The 24,058-nt window shown below is 40.6% G+C and overlaps 2 protein-coding genes across 4 annotated transcripts in view; one reads left to right on the plus strand and one right to left on the minus strand.

The window, feature by feature from the left end:
* CMSS1 (cms1 ribosomal small subunit homolog) overlaps positions 1–24,058 on the minus strand; it is a 224,108-nt gene that overhangs the window by 23,042 nt on the left and 177,008 nt on the right. The window contains exon 2 of one of the 2 annotated variants that reach the window (XM_054270290.1): positions 10,026–10,107. The exons of the other annotated variant lie outside the window; for it this stretch is intronic. Coding sequence (XP_054126265.1) covers positions 10,026–10,035 — 10 coding nt within the window. The 5' untranslated portion in view covers positions 10,036–10,107. The remainder of the gene's footprint in view (positions 1–10,025; positions 10,108–24,058) is intronic. 2 annotated transcript variants of the gene reach the window in all.
* FILIP1L (filamin A interacting protein 1 like) overlaps positions 10,032–24,058 on the plus strand; it is a 187,528-nt gene continuing 173,501 nt past the window's right edge. For both annotated transcript variants that reach the window (XM_054270286.1, XM_054270287.1), the window contains exon 1: positions 10,032–10,510. The gene's annotated coding sequence lies outside the window, so the exon portion shown is untranslated. The remainder of the gene's footprint in view (positions 10,511–24,058) is intronic.

Genomic DNA, 24,058 nt, shown 5'->3' on the forward strand with positions numbered 1-24,058 from the left:
GCTGCCTCTTCCACTGGATCTTCAGAGGAAGACTACACCCTTTTCTACAGGCTCACTGCTCCAACAGAACCACACCTGACACTCCAGGAGGACTGCAGCCACCATTCCAATTGGACTGCTACCAACACCCTGACCCACAGGGTGTCAGATTGAGTTCTGACTCTGTCAGTGTTGTTCTAGTGTACTGCATTGTTTATTTTATCCTTTTATTTTCTTCCCTATTAAGGAACTGTTATTTCCTGCTCCCATATTATTTGCCTGAGAGCCCCTTAATTTAAAATTTATAGCAATTCAGGGGGGTGGGGAGGGTTTACATTTTCCATTTCATTTCCATTGGGGAGGCTCCTGCCTTCCTTAGCAGACTTCCAGACTGAGACAACCATATGGCTGTCCCTGCACAGCAGCAGATCTTTCCTGCCTATTCCTCCCCAAAGTCACTGAGCAATTATGTCCCCCAGCCACTTTGGAATCTCAGATACAACACTTTGTTAGAAGAAGCTGAAAAATCACATCATTCAGCATACTCCAGAAAGTTCAAAAGGTGTCTTGGCAATTCAGTGTTACCACTGGCCATTACCATGGCCTTGTTGCCCTGTGGATCACCCTTTCTCTGGCAAATTTATTGTGCTGTATCTTGGTAGAGCAGCTTCTGTATTTAAGGGATCCATCACTGACTTCTGTCTCATTTGCCCTGACTCCAGAGGTACTGAAAGAGCAGCCAACTTTAACACACACCAGCTCCACATCTCTGGGGTGTTGGACACACTGCATTGAAGCAGGCTGTGGAGAGATGATATAAATGAAGTACATCAAAGAAATCAGAATTGCCTCTTCATCCCTCTTGCTGACTGTGCTTGAGCCTCAAACACCCACTCCAAAATGAATTTGTGCATGTTTCACTGAAATGAACTGTTGTGTGAGCTCTTTCCAGTGTTTCACATTGAAAATAAATTAGAATTGCATCAAATAGATTCAGGGGAAGCTGCCTGTGATCTGCAAGCATTCCTTCTGAAATCCCACTTGGCATGCTCTGAAAGGCAAACAGGAGTTGTGTAAGTCTTAAATAACCTCTTCTCTTTCTCACAACTGAAAGACATGCTGCTAGCAATAGCAATCTAAAACTGGACAAATGGTTTCCATGATCTGAAATAGCCTGACAATGTGCCACCTGTTCACTGCTCATTTGAGTTTTGGACAGCACTTCATGGTGCAATGTCCTCTGCTCTCAGCAAGAAGTGAGAGAAGAGGGCACAGCCTCAGACTCAACAAACATCAGATCAAATTTGAGCATCTTTCTGCAGTATCTTTATTTCAGACAACTGGAGAACTTTCTATCTATTCCAGAAACAATCACCCACGTCCCAGTCAGGACAGCAGCACATCTCAAGCTGTAATTGCTTGTGACACCATGTCAGCTCCTGTGATGACAGCAGCATTTTGTTACAGGCATCAAAGTACCACAGGCCAGACTCTGCCAAGCATGCTCACATTAAACTGTGTACCTTTCTCTGCAAATAGTTACCTTGATGTCAGTGGGGTTACTCACAAAATAAATCATAACTTGATGCAAATCTGTGCAGAAGCTCGGAGATCACAAGCATGTCTGTAACAGACCAGCACTGTTTGCCCTGCTCTGAGGTGTTGAGCTTCCCAGGAGACCTCTCTCTGCCAGAACAGGAGAATTCAGAAATCCTTCCTTAATAATAAGCTGGTGAAAATGCAGAACCTAACTGATTAATACAAAGTTGACTTTCATCTGGCTTGAGGTGCAAAGGAGGGGGCAGGCAGGCGCTGACAGGACACACTGCTTGCAGGGTGATGCTGTTGAGCACAGCAATTCTCTGCTTCCCTGAGACTTACACCATTTACACAGCCACAAGGTCGTCCAAGGCATCACAACAGTCACAAAGTGCTCTCAATAAGGAAAAATAAATGGGAATTCCACAACTCTCCATGTGTTTTGCTTTGGTATTACATCAGCAGCATGGCACATACTAACAGGCTTCCCAGTCATGAAGCATTTATATTTGATCTTATTTTGAAGCATGCAAAAATGGACAAAAGCCATTTCTGCTTCACAAATGCACACACACACACACACAGAGAGACTTTTTCATTTATATCAATCACTGTTTAAAATCATCCAGTGCACTGGTTTGTAACTTCTTTCAAATTTAGTACTAACATATGCATGTAGTCTAAGCACATCAATATGTGTACTAATTATACACATGTAAACACTCCTATTAATACATACACATCTGTATGTTTATACACATTCACGTAAAAAGTACAGAGATATTTAGATAATTTAACAGGCTCCCTCTAATAATCACCTTTATTAACTAATATATTCACAATGAATTCATATTTTTTCATTATTTACTGTGGTATTTTTAAAGGCAAACAAGACCTTAATGATATAGGATGTAATGACATGTGCTTTGATGTGAATGCAATTTTGTTCATACAAAATAGCTGGTACACACAAATTTGCATTTGCTAGGCTGATTCACCATTTCTGAGACTTCTTCACATGCCACTTTTCTACTCTGAAATTATTAACATAGGAGTTATAATGACAACGACATAAATAATTAATTCCTGTAAGAACCAAGGCTGACTGAAAAAGTGAAACTCTTCTAGACAGAACAATTTCAAATGCCCCAAAATAAACAAAAAGTTATGACTGAAAATAATCTTAGAATTCTTTGGGAAATGCAGCTTGTGGTTCAAGCCAGCCTACGTCTGAAATAAAGATAAATGCAGCTCACAGAAATTATGCCAGCCATGGGAAGCCTGTTACAAGACAGGAATATGAAGAAAACAATAGGAGATTTTTGAGAGAGGAAGGAGGCAAGGTTCTTAGAACTCTTCATAATGTAGGAACAACCAACATGTAATTAAAAAGAAAACTTGGAATAGAAATATGTTGTTTTGCATACATACCCAAAGATAAGTGAGAGAATAATTTCTGTTAGGTTTTTTTTTTTTTAATTTGTTTTTTTGTTTTGTTTTGTTTTGTTCTGGAGCTAAGCAAGATCAGGCTTGATTGGAGTCCAAAAGGCTCCCAGTGACAGAGGCCAGTACAGGACAAGTTCAGTTCTTACCACTGAATTATTCTCTGTGACAAAATTTGAAGGGAACCTTTTTTACACGCCCACAAGGGAGAATCCCTCAACTTTTATTTGATGTATCTGCCTGCAATCAGACATATTCTGGGTCAGAAATCCCTGCTTTTTTCCCTTATGCTTTCATCAGGGCTATGTATCAGTACTAGACTAGAATTGCATGAGAACAAGGTTTGTACAAAATTTATTGTGCCCCTCCCATCCCTTCTCCCCTTTCTGATTTCCATCCTTCTCTGCCTGTTCTAAAACTGTCTCATATCTGAAACCAGGTTTTAAAGAAAGCCTTTGTCCCCTAATTTTAAACCAGAAGTTCAGTACACTCCGTGGATACAGGTTTTGTATTTGTTATGCTCTCTTTTTAGTTTCAGATATGCTACAGGAAATTATTTGCTAATTATTCTGTAGGTGGGCATAGTTCAGTTAGGGTGTGCTATGATGGATTAATTTCAGGCTGATTTGTAACTGGTATTTTTATTTACTGGTTGATTAAATTGTACTGATCTGTGTTCATTAATTTGGGGCAAAATATTTAGAGTTCTCCCAACTCTAAATTCAGTAGATTGAAACACATTTGATGCCAATTAAAATGCCAAGTGTGTTGGGCACATCTTGAAACTTTTCTTAATTGCCACTTTTCTAAGGGAGGAAGGGAGAAGAGGGGCAGAGGAAAAAAAAAATCTGAGACTTCCTTATTATTCTCAGTTTTGCTATTAAAAACTGGCCTCAATCTTCAGTGAATCAGATTAAGTAATCTCAAGGTCAATGCAACTACTTGGAACTTTTCTCACTGCATCTCTCCTGCATGTCCCATCAGGTATACACAATGCAAGGTCAATTAAGTTTCTGTAAAATGTAACAGCTGTCAGCAAAATTGGCTCCCAAGTCCCTGCTCATCCTGGCTCAGCTGAGAGGGCTCCTGTTGCCAGCACAGTTGTGCTGACCACAGTAGCTGGGCTAAAAGTGGCAATGACAGTATTTACAGCACACCCCTCTCCTGGAGGCAGCAGAGAACTCAGGGCTCAGGTCCTGCCTTGCTGCCCCACCAGTACCCAAACAACAGAGGAGCTCTTGTAAATGCAGCAGGCCTGGCTGGTGGGCTGGTTAACTAAGAAAAAAAGGTTTAACATGCTTCCCTGACAAAAGGGAAAGGTTCTGCATAGCAGTGGGAGAAGGAGGTACAGAATTCAGCATTTCACACAGTCCAAACCTAAATTACTCAGCTGTGTGTCACCAGCATAGCTAACCCCAAAAGGAGGATCTCTTTCATGTCTACCAGGTCAATCCTCCCTAAATTCCCTCTCTGTAGGCAGTGGACAGCTTTGATTTTCCCTGTTGAGGAGGGTAATAATAGCTCAGATACCCTGGAGCCCATGGTGTAAAGCCAACTGGGCAAGCAATAGCCATGAAGCTCTTTTGGGGACTTTCAGATCACAGAATGGCTAAGAATGGAAATTTTATTATTAATATGGCTCTTCAGACAAATTGCTATCTATTTATCATGGCAATACTTTTAGAAATTTCTAGTAAATGAAATAAAAAATGTTAGACACAAAAGCAATCTGTCCTTGGGAAGATCACCACACAACCATTGCATTAAAAATAGCCACGACAGTGTCAGCATCCTTTTCTTTTCTCTGGCTAAATTAGAAGGGGTCCCCTGGCAACTCAAGAAAAATAAGTAATTCTCCCCATCACAGGCATGCATCAAGTGCAGTGAGTGGCACAACTGAGAAATCTAGATGACACATTATAGAAAAAAAATCCCCAAACAACAAAACATCTCCTTACCTCCTTGACTAAGGGTCAGCAAAATAATTTAAAGCAGTAAAGACAAGATCTAGTCTTAGAAATCAATACAAGAACATATTCTCACAAGAAATGAAAAAATAGTATTTAATTGTATCAAAAGACATAATATTACAGCTTAATGGAAAATTTAGGCAATTTTTGCAGTTTAGCTTTTGCAAAATGGGCACATGAGTCAAATGAAGTGTCTTCATTTATAGGGCCTTAAAATATTTGGGTATTTGACCATTTAGAACTAAAGAGGGAACACTGAATGCACTGGTACCTGTTATTGTCACTAGGGAGCACAAAGCTGCACAGAAAGATCTGTTGCAGGTTATTATCAGTTAGCAACCATTCCTCTGACTTTACCAGCCTGCTCCAACAGAGACAGAGCTGCCTCTCTGCTCAGGCCGAGACAACCTCCCTAGGAATTACACATGGTGCCAGGCTCCATCATCCCAAACCATGCACAGTCCCCCTGGTCTGGGCAGTTTTGCCTTTCAATCCCTACAAACTAAAGAGACCCTTCCCAAAACAGGTGCATTCCAGCACAGCAGTGAGTTTTGATGTCTGTGAGGATGCCTCAAACTGCAGTCTTTACCTGCCAAGGTATCTGAAAAAAGGTATTTCCAACTGTGCTTGTGAGACACAGCTGAGGGGCTAACAGTGTGGGACTCAGCACAAACAAACACAGCTCCATCAAAGATTCAAAGGAGCTTCAGCTTTGTCCCCACAGGCAACATTCAGATAAATATAAACATAAACTTCTTCACACTCCAGCCAGGCAGAGCCTGTGCCAAGCCACTCTGTAGGAATTCCTGTTACAGCTCCTAAGGACTGGCAAAAACTTGTACTACAAAGTCAAACAGAACATTCTTCTGGAAATGCAGACCCTTTCCTGGGGCAGTTCTAAGGGCATATCTAGCACAAACAACTATTTTTGCTTGATAAATCCGGTGACAGGATATTCAGTTTAGGTTACTCTTCTTTACCCTGATGGATAATTTAAATTAAAGTCACTGTCCATTCAAGCAAAAAAGAATAGGTCTTAATAGAATAGTATCAAGTAATTTTCATTATACTCTGAAATGATAAAAAAATGGTTTTTTATTGTAGCCATGATATTTTCTGAGAAATCCTTTCCTTAGGATTTTTTCTCCTGAGAAACTGAGAGGCCTCAGGAACAAAATGTAAACAATGGTTATCTGCTGCTGTGGAATGCAACAGGTGGATCTGTGATTGGTCTCATGTGTTGTTTTTAATTAATGGCCAATCACAGTCCAGCTGTCCAGACTGTATCGGTCAGTCACAAGCCTTTGTTATCATTCTTTTTCTATTCTTAGCTAGCCTTCTGATAAAATCCTTTCTTTTATTCTTTTCGTACAGTTTTAATATAATATATATCATAAAATAATAAATCAAGCCTTCTGAAACATGGAGTCAACATTCTTGTCTCTTCCCTCATCCTGGGACCCCTGTGAACACCACCACATTTTATCACAGATATAACTATCTGCAATGCAAAGGGTTTCCCACAATACATTTCTAACAATTACATCTCCCCTTTTTTAAACACTTTTACTTTAATATTCAAAACAGGTACTTACAAACTAATTTCTGACATGACTTGCTGACTGGGAGTGAATTAAGAGACAAAATACGGGACATATCAGAGAATAAGAACAGAGGAAATCCTCTGTTGCATATATGTAAGCACAGGAGAATAAATTTTATATGATCGAGACTAAGCCCAGCTTGTAGGATGGCTACAACCTCACCCTCTTCATAACTTATTCATTGTTATATTTTGCCTGTAAGACAGAAAGATGGTAGAAAAGCCACAGAACATGATTGATCAGAGGTAAAAAGTAGTAGGCCACTCCCCTTCTAATAAGAATTAACTTTTTCACCTGCTAAGTAGAGGTTGAATATCCCACTTATGCCTTGGACAACGGAAAACAGCATCACTAAGGTGAGCAGAGAGAACTCAGTATTCATTTAGTCACTGGAGTTTTAAAACTCATGGTAAGAAAAGGACAAACATGAAGATTTGACATGACAGGAACATGACAGGTCCTTTTTTTTTTTTTTTACTGTTTGCCATCCAATTTAATTTCTTCATTATGAGCTTGCCAAAAAAGAGCAACCAGAGACTTCAGCACAGGGTAAAAATCATATAAATCAGTTCTGTTCTTTGTACCCTTCACCAATGGTATCATGAGTGAAGGCTGACATAACATCCACAAATCACTTCAGTCTGCTCTTTTTCTTTTGTTCTCTCAAAAACTATCCTTCATGCTGAAACTTCCAATAATCTCCTTATAACTCCAAGTTTAATTCAAACGCATTTTCTAGAGAGATGTGGAAGTGGGAGATTGTTTTGTTTAATCCGGTGCAACAGTTTATGCTCGTAAGACGTTATCCAGCTCTGAAAAGCAAGGGCAAGCCAGGATACAGAGGATACAGCTGACCACATTGGAAATTGTCTGAGTCATTACGGTTCACAATCTCACTTTGTAAATGCTCTGTGGGATATTTTAACAACTACAAATGTCTAGGAATTTGGGGTTAATCAAAAGAAAAATCAGCTCACACATACTAGTTACAGAATGTTTAACTGTGTTGAGGGAGAATCCCACGAGCCTGGCTTGAAATAAGTCTCAACCTCAACACAGGCATCTGGGAGAGGAAACTGCCTGGGCTCTGGAAAAGCCAGACCAAACTCATCCCACAGGAAATGCTACCAAAGAAAGCTGGACAGTTAAAAACTGTCAACAAATATGCAGAAAACCCATTCAGAATCACAAGGAAAACACAAGAGCTCAGGAAAAGCTAGGCACAAACTAGGGGCCAGACTCTCTATTGCATTTTCCTCTTCATGGTACAGACAGAAAAATTAAAGTCATCCTAAAGAAAACTTGAGTGTATACAGCTGTCAAACCATGCACTTTTCCATCCATCTTGATGAGCACATACAACCACCTTTAAAGCCTTTTCCCCTTCCTCCAGACAGTTTGCATCACAGGGGTTGGTCATGCAACATTTAGCGCCCTGTACACATGAACAGTGCCACTCTATAAAGGCCTCCCCAAAGATTAACTCCCTGCCCAAAGCCAACCAGTGTATTATTTGTATCAGCAAGAAATCACTTCTTCTCCACAATATTCCTATGGGAGAAATGCATGGCCCAGTTCCTGCCAAAGAATCACTAAGCCTGTGCTTTAACACCCACCAAACACTGTGATTCCTTCTTTTTTTAAGACCCATGAAGCTGCTGCTTGCTGCAGAGTGTGCAAAGCTGGTGAAAAAGAGGGTGAAAAGTATACTACTCCTGCTGGGGAGGAGTATATATTCCCTCCTTTATCCTCGTCACCTTCCTGGTCTGAATGAAGGGATCTTCATTATATATATTCCCTCCTTTATCCTCACCACCTTCTTGGTCTGAATGAAGGGATCTGTGGTGAATTCAACATCCTGGCCCTAGAGAGAGGGGTAGAATTGGCAGTGGCACTGTGGAGCTGGAACTGGTAGGGTTGGTGTGGCTCTCATGAGGGCTCCACCCTGGAGCACAGGCAGCACAATGCTACCCATGTTTAGTGATGCTGGTGACCTGTACATTCAGAATTTCACCACTTACACAGTGCTATTCAATATACATCTATTTGGAGGTGGATTTGTTCCTTTTTCAGCTCCTCTCTTCAAAATCAAACACCAGCATTCTTAATTTGTTAAAATATTAACTTCTAACAAACATTTATTCATGTTAATGGGGAAGAAATAGGTAAACTGGGAGGAAAGATGAACTTGGATAAATCCATAAGACTATTTAATGGGTGGGGTCTAGCCTGGGTCTGACTGTGACTGAGTTTCAGGCAGGAAAGTAGCACGGTCCCAGATGTGATGTCTCCCTTAATACTGCCAGAGATTTGTGCTTTTTTACTGTTCTCTGTATTGGGAAGCAGCTGTGGCTCACAGCTGCAGTTCTTGCTGTGAGGGTAACACAGAGAGTCTGGCTGATGCTGTGCACTTCAAGTCTATAGATCATGATAAAATTACACAGTGGAACTTGCCAGAAATAGTAGGCTGCAATTAAAAGGATATATAGCACACTTCACAAAAACTTAACAGCAGAAATTATTGTTCACAGAGACATATTGCTACTTTACTGACTACTGATACCATTCCCACCTTTTTGGCTCATGGATGTTTTGCAGATGCACACATCTGTAGTATGCAGTTATCACAGTCCTGACTTTTCTCAGGTTTTCTCTGTACATGGAAAACTGCACGCATGCATATCATGTAGCATACACTCACACAGATGTCACCACCAAATAATACATCCCACTGAAGAACAACACTGCAAACAAATAAAGTCTTTTATCCCAGCTCTCCTACCCATCTTTACACACAAAATGAAATGACATTTTGAGCTGCTCTGATTTCTGAAGCTTTTTTTATTTAGAAGCCTTCATATGACATAGAAGTATCAGATCTCCGTTTGACAGAATATCAGGTTGACTCATATCAAGTTAAACTCTCCCTCAGGCTAAGAACAAAATACCCTGACATGTTGCCACATAGAGTCAGAGTGGCAAATTCCCCAGATTATAACACATCTGTTGAAAACCAGTTCCCTAGCACAAGGGTTATGTTTCTATTCCTCTTATTTTTTGATTCCTCTTCCTCTGCATATACTTCATATTTCTCTGCAGTTTTTCTGATATTGCAGGTTCTCATCCCCTTTTAAGCCATCCTAGCATTCCAAATATATACAGTACTAGAATATACATTTGTGGATTTAACTCACTTTTCCAAAAACTCTTACTTATTATAAGAGCAAGTAAAAGGAAGGGTAATTTTTTATAGTGAGAAGCATTTAGGGCAATACTGCACAAACTGACATGTTAAGGTTTTTCAGGGGAGGAAAGGCATCGGGCTTGTCAGCTATGTCAGTGCTCTCTATTTAAGACTAACAATTACAATGCAATCTCTCATCTGCACAGGCCTTTTGTGAACTGACATGCACCTCATTTGTATAAATGATCAACTAAAGCACATTATGAGTCAATCAGCTCTAACTACCAGGAAAATAAGAGCCCATACCTAAATTCATTTGCTGCAGGCAGATGGTGGATTGCTTTTCTGTCCCTTTATGCTGCAGTCCTGCTCCCTTAGATCTTCTCTCCTAAGAGGGGGACATACCAGGAGGTCAGTTTTCTGACAAGGTCATCTGCCTTCAGAGTATGAAGAGAATTGCACAGAAAGTGGGTTGGGCTATATTTAGAGTTTGGTCCAACTCCGTGCCAAGGTCCCCCCCGCTGTCTCTCTCTTGCAGCACCGTCTCAGGTTTATTCTTGCAGATTCTCAGCCCACAGAACACACGAGAATAGAAAAGTCGCTCTGAGCTACTGCTGGATCGAGGGTTTTTTGCAATTTGCTAAAAACAAGTGGATCAGCAGTTCAGATGAGAACTCCTTAAACCACTCACTCTTCCAGCCCTTATCTTTATTTCAGTGGATTTTCCCTTTTCAGTTGAATAAAGGGAGGAAACTGCCTGGGATAGAGCAAAAAGACTCTCCTGAGCTAAGGTAAGGTTGCTTCATTTTTGTATTGTCATTGTAATTACAGCTCATTTAATGATTTGGATCAGATATGCTTCTTCTGCTACACCAGTTTTGCATGTCAGTATTAAGGGTATTTTTGGATAATGAAATTCTCCATGTAAAAATATCAATTCTCATTATCACTGTCCATAAGAAATGGGAAAATAAAAGATTATCAGCATGTGAAATAGAATATATACTATCTGATTTTTACCTGCTTAAATTACTGTAAAAAGCACACAGCTATGCCAATAGATTATATCATTCTGAAAATGAGAGAACCCCAAATGTGTGGCTATATGCACATGATTACATATACAGGCATGCATTTAGATGTTAGATGTGCTGAGAGATGTTTCAGCCACATTCTTTTGCACAATATGAGCAAGCCTGGCAGCAAGTTTGTGATATAGGGCTTGCAGCAAATGGCAAAGATACGAGCAAAAAGAAAAATTAAAAAATGAACACGTGCTCAAATCCCTTTATAGTTCCAAAGCTGCTCAGCTTCAGAGTACAGGCAGTATTACTGATCATATTGTATTTGGTTTCCTTTCCACTGTATGCTATACACTGGTTCAGCATTGCTTCTCTTTTTAAACACACATATGGCTCAACAATTTTCCTCATTTTAAACTGTTGTGATTCTTAAGGGAAAAAGCCTCTGGGCAGAATACATCATTGCATACCTGTCTGTTAGGAGATCCTAACACACTTCAGGTCACATGGCCATCATGATACTGTAGTGTGGATCCAACATGAGGGGAATGTTGTCATGTAAAGACACTCTGGAGCCATGGATTTAGCACTGGCACACACACACACTTTCTAATGCAACATGACCTCAGCAAGACCACAGGAATGGTAACATGAAAAAATTGGGTAGGAAGGTCCACTGGATCCAAAGGTCCAAACACTGATGGGACAGCACCAACTCACTGCACAACATAATCACTGTGTAAAAGCCTTAGCAGAAGCAACTAAACAAAGGCAGATGGATTCTGGATTAAAATTCGGCAAAGAGCAAGAGAACTCACTGTGAGTTCAACTAAGGTGACTGGGTGAATTCCTATACTTACTTCAGGTTGTCTTAATACAGCTGCTGGTTAAACAATGCCATGCATTAGGCTATAAAACATTCTAAGTTGGCAAAAGTCTAATCTGCTGAAAAAATGTCTCATTTTGCTCACTCTCAACTATATATAGGATCTTCTCATCCTTTGCTTCTGATTTTGCTTAGTAATTTATGCTTGGAGTCTTGAGTGTTAAGTTTATTTGACAGAAGTAATAAACACAATCCATTTCACACAAAATACTTCCTAGCAGTGCTAAGACTGTTTAACAAATGAAAATTATGGTAGCATGCCATGGAACCAACTTGGGCTGTGTTGCATGTGATAACTCTGATTCATCCAGAAGGTTTATATTGCAAGAACTTGAAGAAAAGGCTGTTAAAGGAGGGCTGCTGAAATACTGCAAATGCATTTATCAAATTTATCAGCAAGTGAAGGGCATCACAGTATAAAAGCATCTAGTGCAGTCTAAGATCCGAAGATCCGAAGAATCTTTTATAAACAGCTGTTTTACACTGATAGAAAAGGGGAAAATTACATCTTAATAAATTTTAAATGTTCATTTTAAATGTTTGCCTAATGAATCAACTTAGTTTTTGTGACACTTTGTGGTACTATTCTCCATTTGCACATGGGAAAATATTACTTACTCCCCCATCAATATTAAAGACATCAGGGATGTAGGGTTGTCTTAAAAAAAAGCAGTAGTGCTGTGACTGAGCTTCCTAATGCAGTGCTCCCAAACACCCCTGGCAGATGGACAGGAACTGCTGTGTCAGTGGCAGACAGGACTGGCTTGTTTGGAAGGAAGGGTCATCACACCCTCCCCACAGGAGCTGAGCCTAAAATGTGTCTGTCACCCAAACTGGTGGGAGGTTTGTTGACACGGTGATGACAGGATGACAGCTTTGGAAAATGGCAGTAGGATGATGAATATGGGCATGGCATTACCAAAAGAAGCTAGAAAGAAACACATCTGAGTGAACAGGCCTCATATTCTAAGGTAGACAAACCTCAATCTGCTTCTAACCTTTTTCTAGAGCCAATCCTGCTTGGTGGGTTCTTCCTCCTCCTATTCTCTCCTCATAAAACTCCATTAAAAAATTCCAGCACAGTGAGCTAGCTTTGTCTTGCTAAGGTGTGGTCTCCAATGGGCACAATATGTCCACTCTAGTGGAAACCACTATACACGTGAAAAAAATTTAAACATAGTAAATTAAAAGGAGGAAATTTATTTTTTTCTCTTCTCATGTAAGAAAGAAAGAAAGAAAGACTGAAACCCTTCATTTCTCTTAGAGGGGCTGATGGGTCTGAAACCCACCTTCCTCCCTTGTGGTGGTAGGGCATGGCCCTACATACTGAATGACATGTCCAAGGCTGTGGAGGAGGAGGAGGAGGAGGAGGAGGAAGGGAAAGCTTGGCTGATGATGTGTGCTGCCAGCTGGCCAGGCAAAGCTCCAAGAGGACATTCACTCACCCCTCGCTTTGGCACTGTCCCTCTCAGCTGACAGGTGTAAGCAGGACCAGGGCCAGTTGGGTAAATCCAAACAGCACCAGGGGGACAAGTTCCACCCGCAGTCAGATCCCCTGCTCCACTCCCTGTATTTACTTTCTGCCTTGGCTTTCTTCTGGTGCAACCAAACAACAAACAGCCCTGGGATTTTTCTCCCTCCCTGCCAAGCTGAGCAGACAGAAACAAGCTGGGATTTTGGGGAGAGTCAAAGCATACCTCAACAAAGACCTTTAACAAGAGGTCCTGCCAGGTGCCACAGCAGCAATGCTACACAGCTCTGCAGTCAACCTGCAGGACCCCAGACTCATCTCCAGCCACCACCATCAATGCATAGCTGGTGCTGCAGCTGGCATGGAGGCAGGGACACCCAAAAGGGGCTTGGAGAGTGTGAGAAAGGTAAAGGGAGCTCTTGGAGCCAGTCTGTGAGTACTTGGGTACAGCTCTGTTGTATACCTGTGTAAAGGAGGAACACAGAACTTGGCATGAAGATGGGCTACAACTGCTGAAGGAGATCTGCCTTAAATCCTGCACTGAAATTTTCTTTCATAACCTTTAGTGATTATTGACACAACTTCTAAACTTTCCAGAAAGGGATGGATGATGATGTGCCAATATATGCTGTATAGGAAAGAGAGATACTTATAGACACAGAAAAATTTCAAAGCTTTAATTAAGCAAAGAGTTAATTAAATAATTATAGTCATTCAGCTAAGCAGTACTTTCCCCTGAGACTTACTTGTAATAAGGACAGGGAAAGAAATCAAAGTTCATACTCACAACCAGGCACATAACCCCAGCCTTTGTCTGACCTGATTTCACAAATCCATCTTTCAAAAATAGGAGGGGAAAAAGCCCCAACAAGACAACTTTTCCATAGGGTGCCCTGCTGGTAGAGTGATATGTCTTTGCAGAAAACTGTCTGCACTGAGGAGAGGAATAGACCCATCATTTCCATTTTCTTTCTTGTCCCAATACAAGTGTTGGGACTGACAGAAAGATCTCCAGCCCTGGTTTTCATGTTCTACATTAAGAGTATCACTTTTAACTGTGGCAAATTGAGTGTTGTCTACTCAAAGCACAATAAATCTTCATGCATACAACTAAGCACAGAGAGGCACAGGACAAGAAATGCACTGGAACAGTGAGATACTCTTCAGGCCTGCAGCACCACACTGCTTAGCAGCAAAATGCCAGCTCGAAACTCAGGAAAACTGCAGGCAAACCACAATCTGCTACACCCAGTGCCCTACTTCTCACCCAGACAACTTCGTGGTCCTACTCAGTACAATTTTCTATTTCTCAGTCCTTACTTTGGTGATTATTCTGAATGGGTATACAACCCATTCACGTGAGAAGATGAAGGTTGTCAACTTTAAAACAATTTCCACTGACAATCCCACCTACACAGTGTGGCATTAAGCTATGCAGGAAGAAACAGTTAAAATTTGGATTATACAAAACTGACACAAATTTCTTATCTTCCATTACATAAGCCTAAGTTCTTTCAATTGCAGCAAATTCACAGTGACCATTACTGATGCTGAAATGACACAGAAAGGAATCCAACACCACTTGAGCTGCTCTGTGTCAAACACCAGAGGATGACAGTGCATATAGACAGCTGCAAAACAAAAATTGTAAAATTACCAAAATTGTAAATTACAATTTTACATAAAATGAAACATAGTCCTGTTAGAAGAAATCCTTGGAAGTGAACTTTCTCACTTTTCACTCATAGCCAGATTTTTAGTATACCAATCTGATCTGCAGGCATTCACTTCAACAGGAGAACAGAATCCAACCCCAGCACAAATAACATTGAAAAACAAAAATCATCAGTATTTACAACATGGTTGCATTTTGCATTTTAGCACAGTCCTCACGCACTTTTCTTAATCACAAATAATACTGTGGGTGAATATAAGAATGAAGGCGGAAAAAAGTCCTCTAAATGGATGTCAAATAATTGAGATACTCTCCCTAAAGAAGCAATGTAAAAATCATGTACAAAGTAGAGTAAAAATAGGCATTTTACACCATCTTGTCTGTCTTTAAGAACACTCAATTTAAATACCAAATGAGCAGCAGTCACTCTTCCTGTCACTGTGTTTTCCTCTGCTAACACAAAGTGTAGAGATGCCATCCAGTCCAACCTGATGTATGTCTGCTCTCACAACACCTGCCTGAAAGAGGGGGACAGCAAGGAAGTCCCCCTTGGAAGAAAATGAGACTGTACAGGATGAGCTTGTCAATATATGGACAAATGAAGGGCTGAGATGATGTGTCAGGGCTTGTGTGCTCGAGCCCCTGCTGCTGCTGTGCAGTTCTCACCCAGCCAAGCCAAGGGACTGCACATTCCTTGCTGTGCATTCACCCACTCACCAGCACCAACCCACTGAGAAGGAGACACAACCAGGCTGTGTGTGGCAATGTTCCTCACTCGGGGTTCACCAAATATGGAATTTTTCTTCACTTGGGGTCACCAAATGTGGTGGTGCTTGCAGGGGTCCCAGGACGAGGGAAGAGATGAGAATCTTGACTCCCTGTTTCAGAAGGCTGATTTATTATTTTATGATATATATTATATTAAAGGAAAAGGGTATATTAAAACTATACTAAAAGAATAGAAGAAAGGATTTAATTAGAAGGCTTGAAAAGAATAGAAAGGAAGGAATGAATAACAAAAGCTTGTAACTCTCAGAGAGTCCAAGCCAGCTGATGTGATTGGCCATTAATTAGAAACAACCAACATGGACCAATCAAAGATGCTACCTGTTGCATTCCACAGCAGCAGATAATTATTGATTTTCTTTTCTCCTGAGGCTTCTCAGGAGAAAAATCCTGGCAAAGGGATTTTTCAGAAAATATCATGGTGACAGCTGTGATGGAGTTTCTCAACACAGACAAGCAGACACCAAGAGGCTGAAATTATATGACCTTTTTTGCAACTTGAGGCTCTTGAAGGGGGAAAAACAGAGCCTTTGTTCCCCCTCACACGAACTTTCATCTGACTTTCAGCTGTCTGAGGTGCAGACCATGAAGTCTAATTATAGGTTTATTGAGTCTTCCCAGAGATTGGCTCCTTACGTGGGCAAAGAATTTCACAGATCTCTTTGGGAGCCTGGATATTCCTCCATTTTAGATTTCCCTGTCATAAACGTACAAGGTGGGTTTCTCATCAAGTTTGCTCCTTGACACTAAAACAAAATGAAGAAATGCCAGGTTTCATCAAACAGTGCAGGGCGTGGAGTGATCACTGCAGAAGGCTCAGCTGGACTCTTCCCTACTGGTGACATGTCATTTAAATAGAGCTGCTAACACTGAAGACATTTTTATTATTATAAGTACAAAGCTAAGGCATGTACTAAGCAGTCAATATTCTATTGTACAATCGCACAGATGAGCTGTGTTTGCTTTGTGTAAATGTCCAGTGCACATGGTCAGAGGAGGGAGTTCTAGAGGATTTATTTGGATGGAAGTCAGGTGCATGTATGTGCTTTGTTATCCTAAAGAGATTGGGAGTAGGCATTGATGCATTGAGAGGGACTACTTAGCCTTTAGCAAACCACTAGCACTTCTTCCACCTCAGTTTGTCTTACTGGGAAAAAAAAATCCCTTAATGGGATTTGTTGGAGCCTAAAGCATATATATAATGTTCTGTGGGATTCTGGAAGTGCTATAGGAGAATGTAATAGTTGTTTGTTATATTCTGGCAGAAAGGACATGAAATCCCTTTCTCTGACACTTGAAAAAGCATGAGTGTTTTTAAAAGTATTTTTGAGAATCCAAACCCATTGCATGCAGATCATTAATACGAAGAACAAACTTGGGGCTCACTCTGTCAGAGCCACAACTCAGTCAGATGCATTTTGATTTGAGTTACAATCTCCAGGTTCCAGCACTGACAGCCACAATCAAAAGCTTCTTTGTCATGTCTTTGCTATTCAGCAGCTTCGGGGACAGTGCCCATGACATGACAAGAGAAAGATAAGGGTGAGCCTTATCCAGAGGGTTTCACTACTGCATCCAGCCCAAGGACAAACTGCTGACAGACTCTGCAGAGCTGGGGCCAGAACATCCACAGGGTGGGAGAGACAGAAGCAGTGCTTTATCTTGGTCCTGAAGCCTGAGCTTGAGACAGCCTCGTAAGGCAGATGTCCCCTGGTATCCTGTACAAATTCACATGATGTGAGCTCTTCCCTTGAGACCCTGTTGGGAAATGCAGTCTCCACCTTGTTGATTTACTCCAGGACTGCTGATAAGGAAACCCCTGTGGAGCAGAACACTGCCCACAGCACAACAGGGATGAGATAGGCAGCACATCTGCAGAGGGAGATCAGTGCCTTAGCCAAAGTTACAGAAAACAGCAACTGTAAGATATTCCATGCCTTACAGTATGGGAAACAGCGTAACCCTCACATCAGAGATACTTTGTCTCTCACTGTTTGTCTTTGGGAGCAGAAAGAATGGCTATATACAATTAATGATATCAAACAGAGCCCAGGCATAGCAATAAAAAAACCCCAAATAATACATTAAGTACTGTCATGATCATTTTATCCTTTTGTTTTTGTTTTAAACTGAACTAATTACTTAGCTCAGCAATGGTCAGGACTGGAAGGCTACATCAGGATGGTAATGAAGGCATAACCCTGGGGAACAATTTTGATTATAGTGAAGGTTTCAGCTGACTACATTTTAATTAATCTGAGTAGTACAGCATTCTGAATCCCCAGATATGCCAGATCAATTTGGAGACTAACATGGCTCATTTTACAGCATACTTTAACATTGCTCTAATAAATTCTTCAACAGTTCTTTTAAGTCTCAGAGGTAATCTAATTTCTCTTCTATTTTTATTATAGAGGCTTTCAAAAGACATTTCAACTATATAACATTAAAATCATGTGGTTGTGGAATGCCAAATATAACGTCAGAAACCAAATAACTCTCCCATACTTAAAAAGCACAAAGACATTCCTAACTACAAAAGAAGGGGTTTTATTTGTATTGATAAAGCATTTTAAATTTAAAATATGTCTCTATTATAATAAAGATGAGCCACAGTAGCATTTGGTTAAAAAGCTCAGCAGTGAACTAGTATAATAATATGAGATAACATGACAAGATAAAAGCAGGATATTCAGGGTTCAACCCATGGTGCAGTGTCATATACATTTTCTGTATAATCCAGGCTTAAGGAAGTCATGCTTAAAGTCTGACAAAACAAGAAATACCTGGCAAACAAAGAAACAGATCCCAAAATAAGCAAGTTTTGAGCTCATACATCATAAGACCCATAAGATGATGACATTTATGTATTTAAATTCAGAAAACACATAAATTTTCCTGTGCATTCTCCTCTGCATCATTAATTCACCACTGTTTTGCTACTGTATGGAAATGAAAATGTTAAACTGCCCAGTACTGTCCCTGCTTTCACTGAGACACTGCAGACCCCAGTACCAGTTCAATGTGACCTGCAGAGGTCGCTGCACAGCACCAGCAGCATCTCCAGTGTCCCCATCCAGCAGCAGCATTGGACAGTAGATAGCAGCAGCAGAAGATATCAAACCTTCCTGCAAGAGGGATGTAAAAACCAGAAAAAGATCCAGACAATGTGAAAGGACCAGAAAAAAACCCTGAAGACAGTATTCAAGCAGAAATGGCTAAACCCAAGAGGAGGGCAGCCAGCACAGACCACTGAAGCCAGGGGCAGTGGTGGCAGGAAAGTGAATGAGGGCAAGAAATGCAGAGCTCTAATTCTGAGGCAGAACACTTCTCCTTGTTGTCATGTATAAAATGCTGTGCTTCCTCCCTCTCCCCTTCTCACAGGGTGAGCTGCTGCACCCCTGCTCAGGCTCTGGGCAGCCATGGTTCCTTGGTCCCTGCTAGAGGCACTGTCACACAGGGGTGGAAGCACTCTTGCTCCTGGCAGCTCCTACCCCTGTGAAGGGGTACCAAGTCCCTCCCTGCTACACCACCAGGCCAAATGCAGCCCAAGTCTGCCAGCTGTTCATTGTTGTTACCTAAATCTTTCAAAAAGACAGGCACTGAAGAGGCTGGGGGAAAGAAAGAGAAGTCAATTCACACGTCCCTTAGCCCCAGTGTATCCATAAAGCTGACAAAACCCAACCCAATTAAAACAAAGCATGAATTACATTAGTTTTCCAGGGTGAAACTGTTCTGTGCAGGATAAAAAAGCACATCCCACTTCTGTGCAGGAGCAATGAAGTAAATGAGATTTAAGAGAATGATAATGGATTTCCTTTGACAACAGGCAAGGTACAGACCTATGGCCACATCTCTAATAAGGCACTTAGTTCATTATTTTGTTTTCTTCTTTCTAACCCAACAGTACCACAGATATTCTATTTTGCAGTTGTCATTACCCCAACAGTTACAGTAATAATTTGTTACAGTAATTAATCACAGAATTGGGTAAAGGTATATGGCATTCTCTGGAGCATGTAAAGTTATTCCAGGTTGGAAACCAGCCATTCATGCTTAGCAGTAATTGTGAAACCAATATTTAAAAAGCTTGGACTGCAAACCTCAAAAAGGAAAAAGCATCAAGTTATTACTGCAGAACAGGGCATAAAACCTGCCTATTTTATTTGGAGAGGTAGTCTCTGCACAGATTTGCAAGCCTCAGTAACTTTAATTTTTTTTCTGTTTTTTTTTTTATTTATTTTGTTCACACTGGGCAACCAACTGAGTATTTAGTTCAGGTTTCAGAAGAGCTTGAGTGATGTATTTAACACCCACTGGGCCACCACTTACACTGTGTTCAAGCCAGCAGGAAAGGAACAGCTGCTATTGCTCTCCCTGCCTCAGGTTAAGCACCAGCACTGGGAACCCTGTACCAGCAAAGTGTGAAAGGACCATCACTTACATGCTGCAGCCTCAAGTGATCTAGAATTCCCTCTTGATTTTCTGTTTTTCACCTATGCCATATCTTTTAATTGCATCTAAGGATGTGGAAAAGTAAATAACATGGTGCACTTCACCTTGGGCTGACCCTAAAAACTTCAAACTTGCTTCAAAACTGCAAGTTTGGGCAGATCATAGCCAGAACCTCAGAAGGGAGCCCAAAAGAGCTTGAGCCTACCAAGTTCTATCACTCCATGGCTCTGAACAATACCCTGGCTGACAAAAAAGATAGGTCAAAAGCCTCCAACCTGTGTACAACACAGAAAGTATTCAAGAGATCAAACAATTCTCAACTTCCAAATTGAAAATGGGAAGCAGAAGCGACTGCAGAGATTTTAATTCAAAAAACTGCTGCTGTTCTGGTTTGTTGGTCAAGACTTGTGTCAGCATGTGTTTCATTAAGCACACTTGTAGTCTGCTCTACAAGGGTGAAAAAAAGTTCCTTCCGCTGTATTCTTGTGTTCAGCTGTGGGGTCATTTTTTCTAAGAGAGTTTTGAAGTGTACAGAGCCAGGAACTGGACATGATCACACATCCATAGATCTGTGCTGCACTGAACACAGTCTGCTCCAAGGTGGGAGCAACTGGCCTGCAGAAGGAACAGGAGTCAATCCCAATCTGTCTCGGATGGTTCCCCTTGCTCCTCTCAGGAGGCCCAAAGCAGGCAGCTGCTCCTCCTCATCAGGAGGGCTTGCTGTGGCATCCCAACAGATCAGGCTCCATTCCCCATCAATCTATACATTATTAATCTTATCTGGAGCAGACAGTGCTGACGCCCAGCTTCCTCAGTGTCTGGAGGAATACCAGCTGTCTCCAGTTCAGCACAAGGAAATTGAATCTCTGCATGTATCAAGAGAAAATATTTCTTAAGGATTCAGAGTCCTTCTCCTCTCCTTTTCCCTGTGCACTACCAAAGTAGCTGCCTGGGATTCATATGCCACTCCATGGCAATGCATGTCCAGGGGCAACACACTCCTTTCTTTATCCTCTGCTTACAAAATGACTGTGCCACTTTCTCTCACACAAGGACCTGGCCCCATCCATTGGAGGTCCATCCATTGCCCATCCATTGGAGGTTTTTTTGGATGGTTTACAGAAGGACTGTCTTTATCAGACCAACACAAGGAGATGCCCAGATTTTGCAGCCAGTGGAAGATAGGGCAGCACACCTCTCAGATCACAGGAATAGACACTAAAGAAAACTACTGTACTCAACAACTCCTTAAAATGTACCTCTAAGAAGTCCTTCAGGTTCTTTGTTCTAAGGTTCAACAATTTATGTGGTTCTTTTAATCAGCTGTGGAGCATTACAGACAAGAGATACCACACACTTGCTAATGTTGTAAATAAAATAGTTCATTGCTACCGAAAGAGAACCAAATTGAGAAACAACATCTAACCTTGAACTTAAGAGCAGGTTTATAAGGGGTAGCAGATAAGATTCATATTCATCAGCCCTTCTTAGAAGTGACCTTAAAGAACGTGATGGCAAATTACACAAAAAAGAGGAAGAAATGGATTTTTAATGACTTACAGAGCTTTTGAAGTCTCTAACCATCTTAGAGATGTTCTCATGGTTGTGGACATGGCACAGACTGGTGCATTATAAAAACATGGTTTGATTAACTCCTTAAAGTGGTAGATTAACTCCTTAAAATCCAAAGAGCACTAACTACTGTAGCTAATTTTGCATCCGAAACTTGTTTCTTTGACCAGTTCTGCATTTCAGGCTGCAGTCCAGCAGTAAGTTGGTTTATGAACAGTCACATTAAGAGACACATATCTTGCATATCTTATCCTCTCTAGGAACTCAGGGGTCTCTACTATGTCAACATTACATGAGAAGAAGCACTATTTTAAAATAAAAACATTTCACTCTGAGGTAAAAAGTTATTTCCAAACAGCTTTTGATCCCTAAATCAGGAACTGAGACTTTGCTAGCAAGTGGGAGAGTTTTCTACAAATCAAAAGGTTACAATCAAGTGATGAAAGCAACCAGAAATGGTTCACAAGCAGACATTTTTAGTGTAGAAAGTGACACACCATGTTCAGGTCTAATAAAAGCCCATCAGATGTTGTTATGAAAAAGACACTAATTTGACCCACTGTTTTTCACAGGCTTACAGCACCAATAAATCCATGTTTGTGTCATTAATCTGTAGAACTAATGACCAGTAAGAGTGCAGTAAGTGGTGATTAAAGCAATAGAAACGGCCCATTATGCAGATCTTATTGCCAGCGTGTGTGTGGTAAAGGAATATTAAATTCAAAAATTGTGCTCATTTTATGCAGTTAGGCTCTCCAGTGAAAGCTGGATCTGGATCATGTTAGTGTAATAACATGTTCTTAAGTGCTATTTTATTTTTTAAATTGGTAATTATAATTAAATACTCTGGCTGAATAGTATTACCCTCACCCACATACACCATCAAAATAAGATGTCAAATTTACTTTTCCTACAGCTTGATTTTGGCAAAACAAGTAATCTGTACTCTCAGGTACTATTTAGAAAGCAAGATCAGCAGATTGAGCCATTTACCTCCTCAAATATTGCACTTTTTACATTGCCATACTTGCCACATAACTTCAGCCATGGCAAATAAAAATCTGTCATAAATCTGCATTTGACAGGGCTCTTTATGCCTCTTGGAGCTTACTGATTAAGTTTTGTATGCCCTGGTATGAAGTACTTGAAAAAAATAAAGATTTCCAAGTTGCAAACTGAAACGTTATAATCCACACTCAAATTCCACAAGGCAAATCTACTCACATAAATCTACCTAGCAAACATGCATGAAGGTGCTTTGACTGTTTATCATTGCAACAAAGGAAGACTGGATAAGCACTTATATCTCAACAAATTAGCTTTAGCCTATGGGCTTCCCCATACTCATGTCTGGGTTTGACCCTTACAGTCACCTATGTATTTCTACCAAGATACTTTCACTGAGCCTTCATCACAAGGCAATGACAATTAGTTCCCATTAACTGATTTCCAATTAACCAGAGGTCTTAAGAATCTGATGTCTCACTTTCTAATGTAAAGTTGGAGCCAAGATCTGCCTGTTTATACTGGACAAAGCAATTTAAATATACTCTAGTAAGAGAGTTAGATTTTAATCATGTAAGACACAGTATTTGTCCAAGCAAAAAGCACAAGAGGAATACACTAAAAACCGAAAGAAAATAAACCCCCAAAATGTGGCTGTTGAAAGAAAATTATGGTTGCATCTCATGTTAGAAATGTTGATATATGAGTTCAGAGTTGCTGCCAAAGTTGTGGTCATTCTGTAGAACGGGTTGTTCAGCTTCTACCAACCAGATTTAAAGAATAAAACAACACAAAGGTTTGCATAGATCTGATACTTCATGTAAAACTAAACAAGTTGTTTGCTTTTTTTGTTGTCTTGTTTTGTTAAAATCAACTACCATTCTGTATGTGTTTAGAAAAAGTCACATTTTTCAGGAGTCTTTTAATCAACTGTAGCAATTTATAAACCCATTTCAAAAATAAATATTTAGAGGTCATGTAAGCAATGAACTCAGAGAATGGCTGAGATCCAAGCATTGTGTAGACTGAATGACATGATCCTCCAGACATTTTTCTGCCCATGTGGTGCCATCAAAGAATTCTGGGGGGGTTTTTTGTTTTTTTTTTTAAACATCATGACAAAAATTAGGAAGGAAATAGAGAGACATATGACAACTGTGAAGTGAGACAGGAGTAATGCAAGAGGGGTCACATCCCATCACTCAAACATGGGTCAGAAGGGAAGGAACGAGATAAGAAAAATCAGAGCAGCAATGGCAGCCAGGTCTTTTCTTGGAAAGAGCTTAAGAACAGAATTAAAATCAAACACAACCATCACATTTCTCTTCAGACCTCAGCTACTCTCTGTACTCTCCTCTTCTCACCAGTTTGGACATGACTTTTCCCAGGAAACCATCTTCAATTGCCCATTTGGACTGTGAGGAAAGCACTGAGGACTCGGCTGTCAGACCAACATTAAATGTGGTT

Source organism: Melozone crissalis, unplaced genomic scaffold (genome assembly GCF_028551555.1).
Source record: "Melozone crissalis strain CALT ecotype California unplaced genomic scaffold, PUWL_Pcris_2 ptg000009l_1, whole genome shotgun sequence".
Lineage (NCBI taxonomy): Eukaryota > Metazoa > Chordata > Aves > Passeriformes > Passerellidae > Melozone > Melozone crissalis.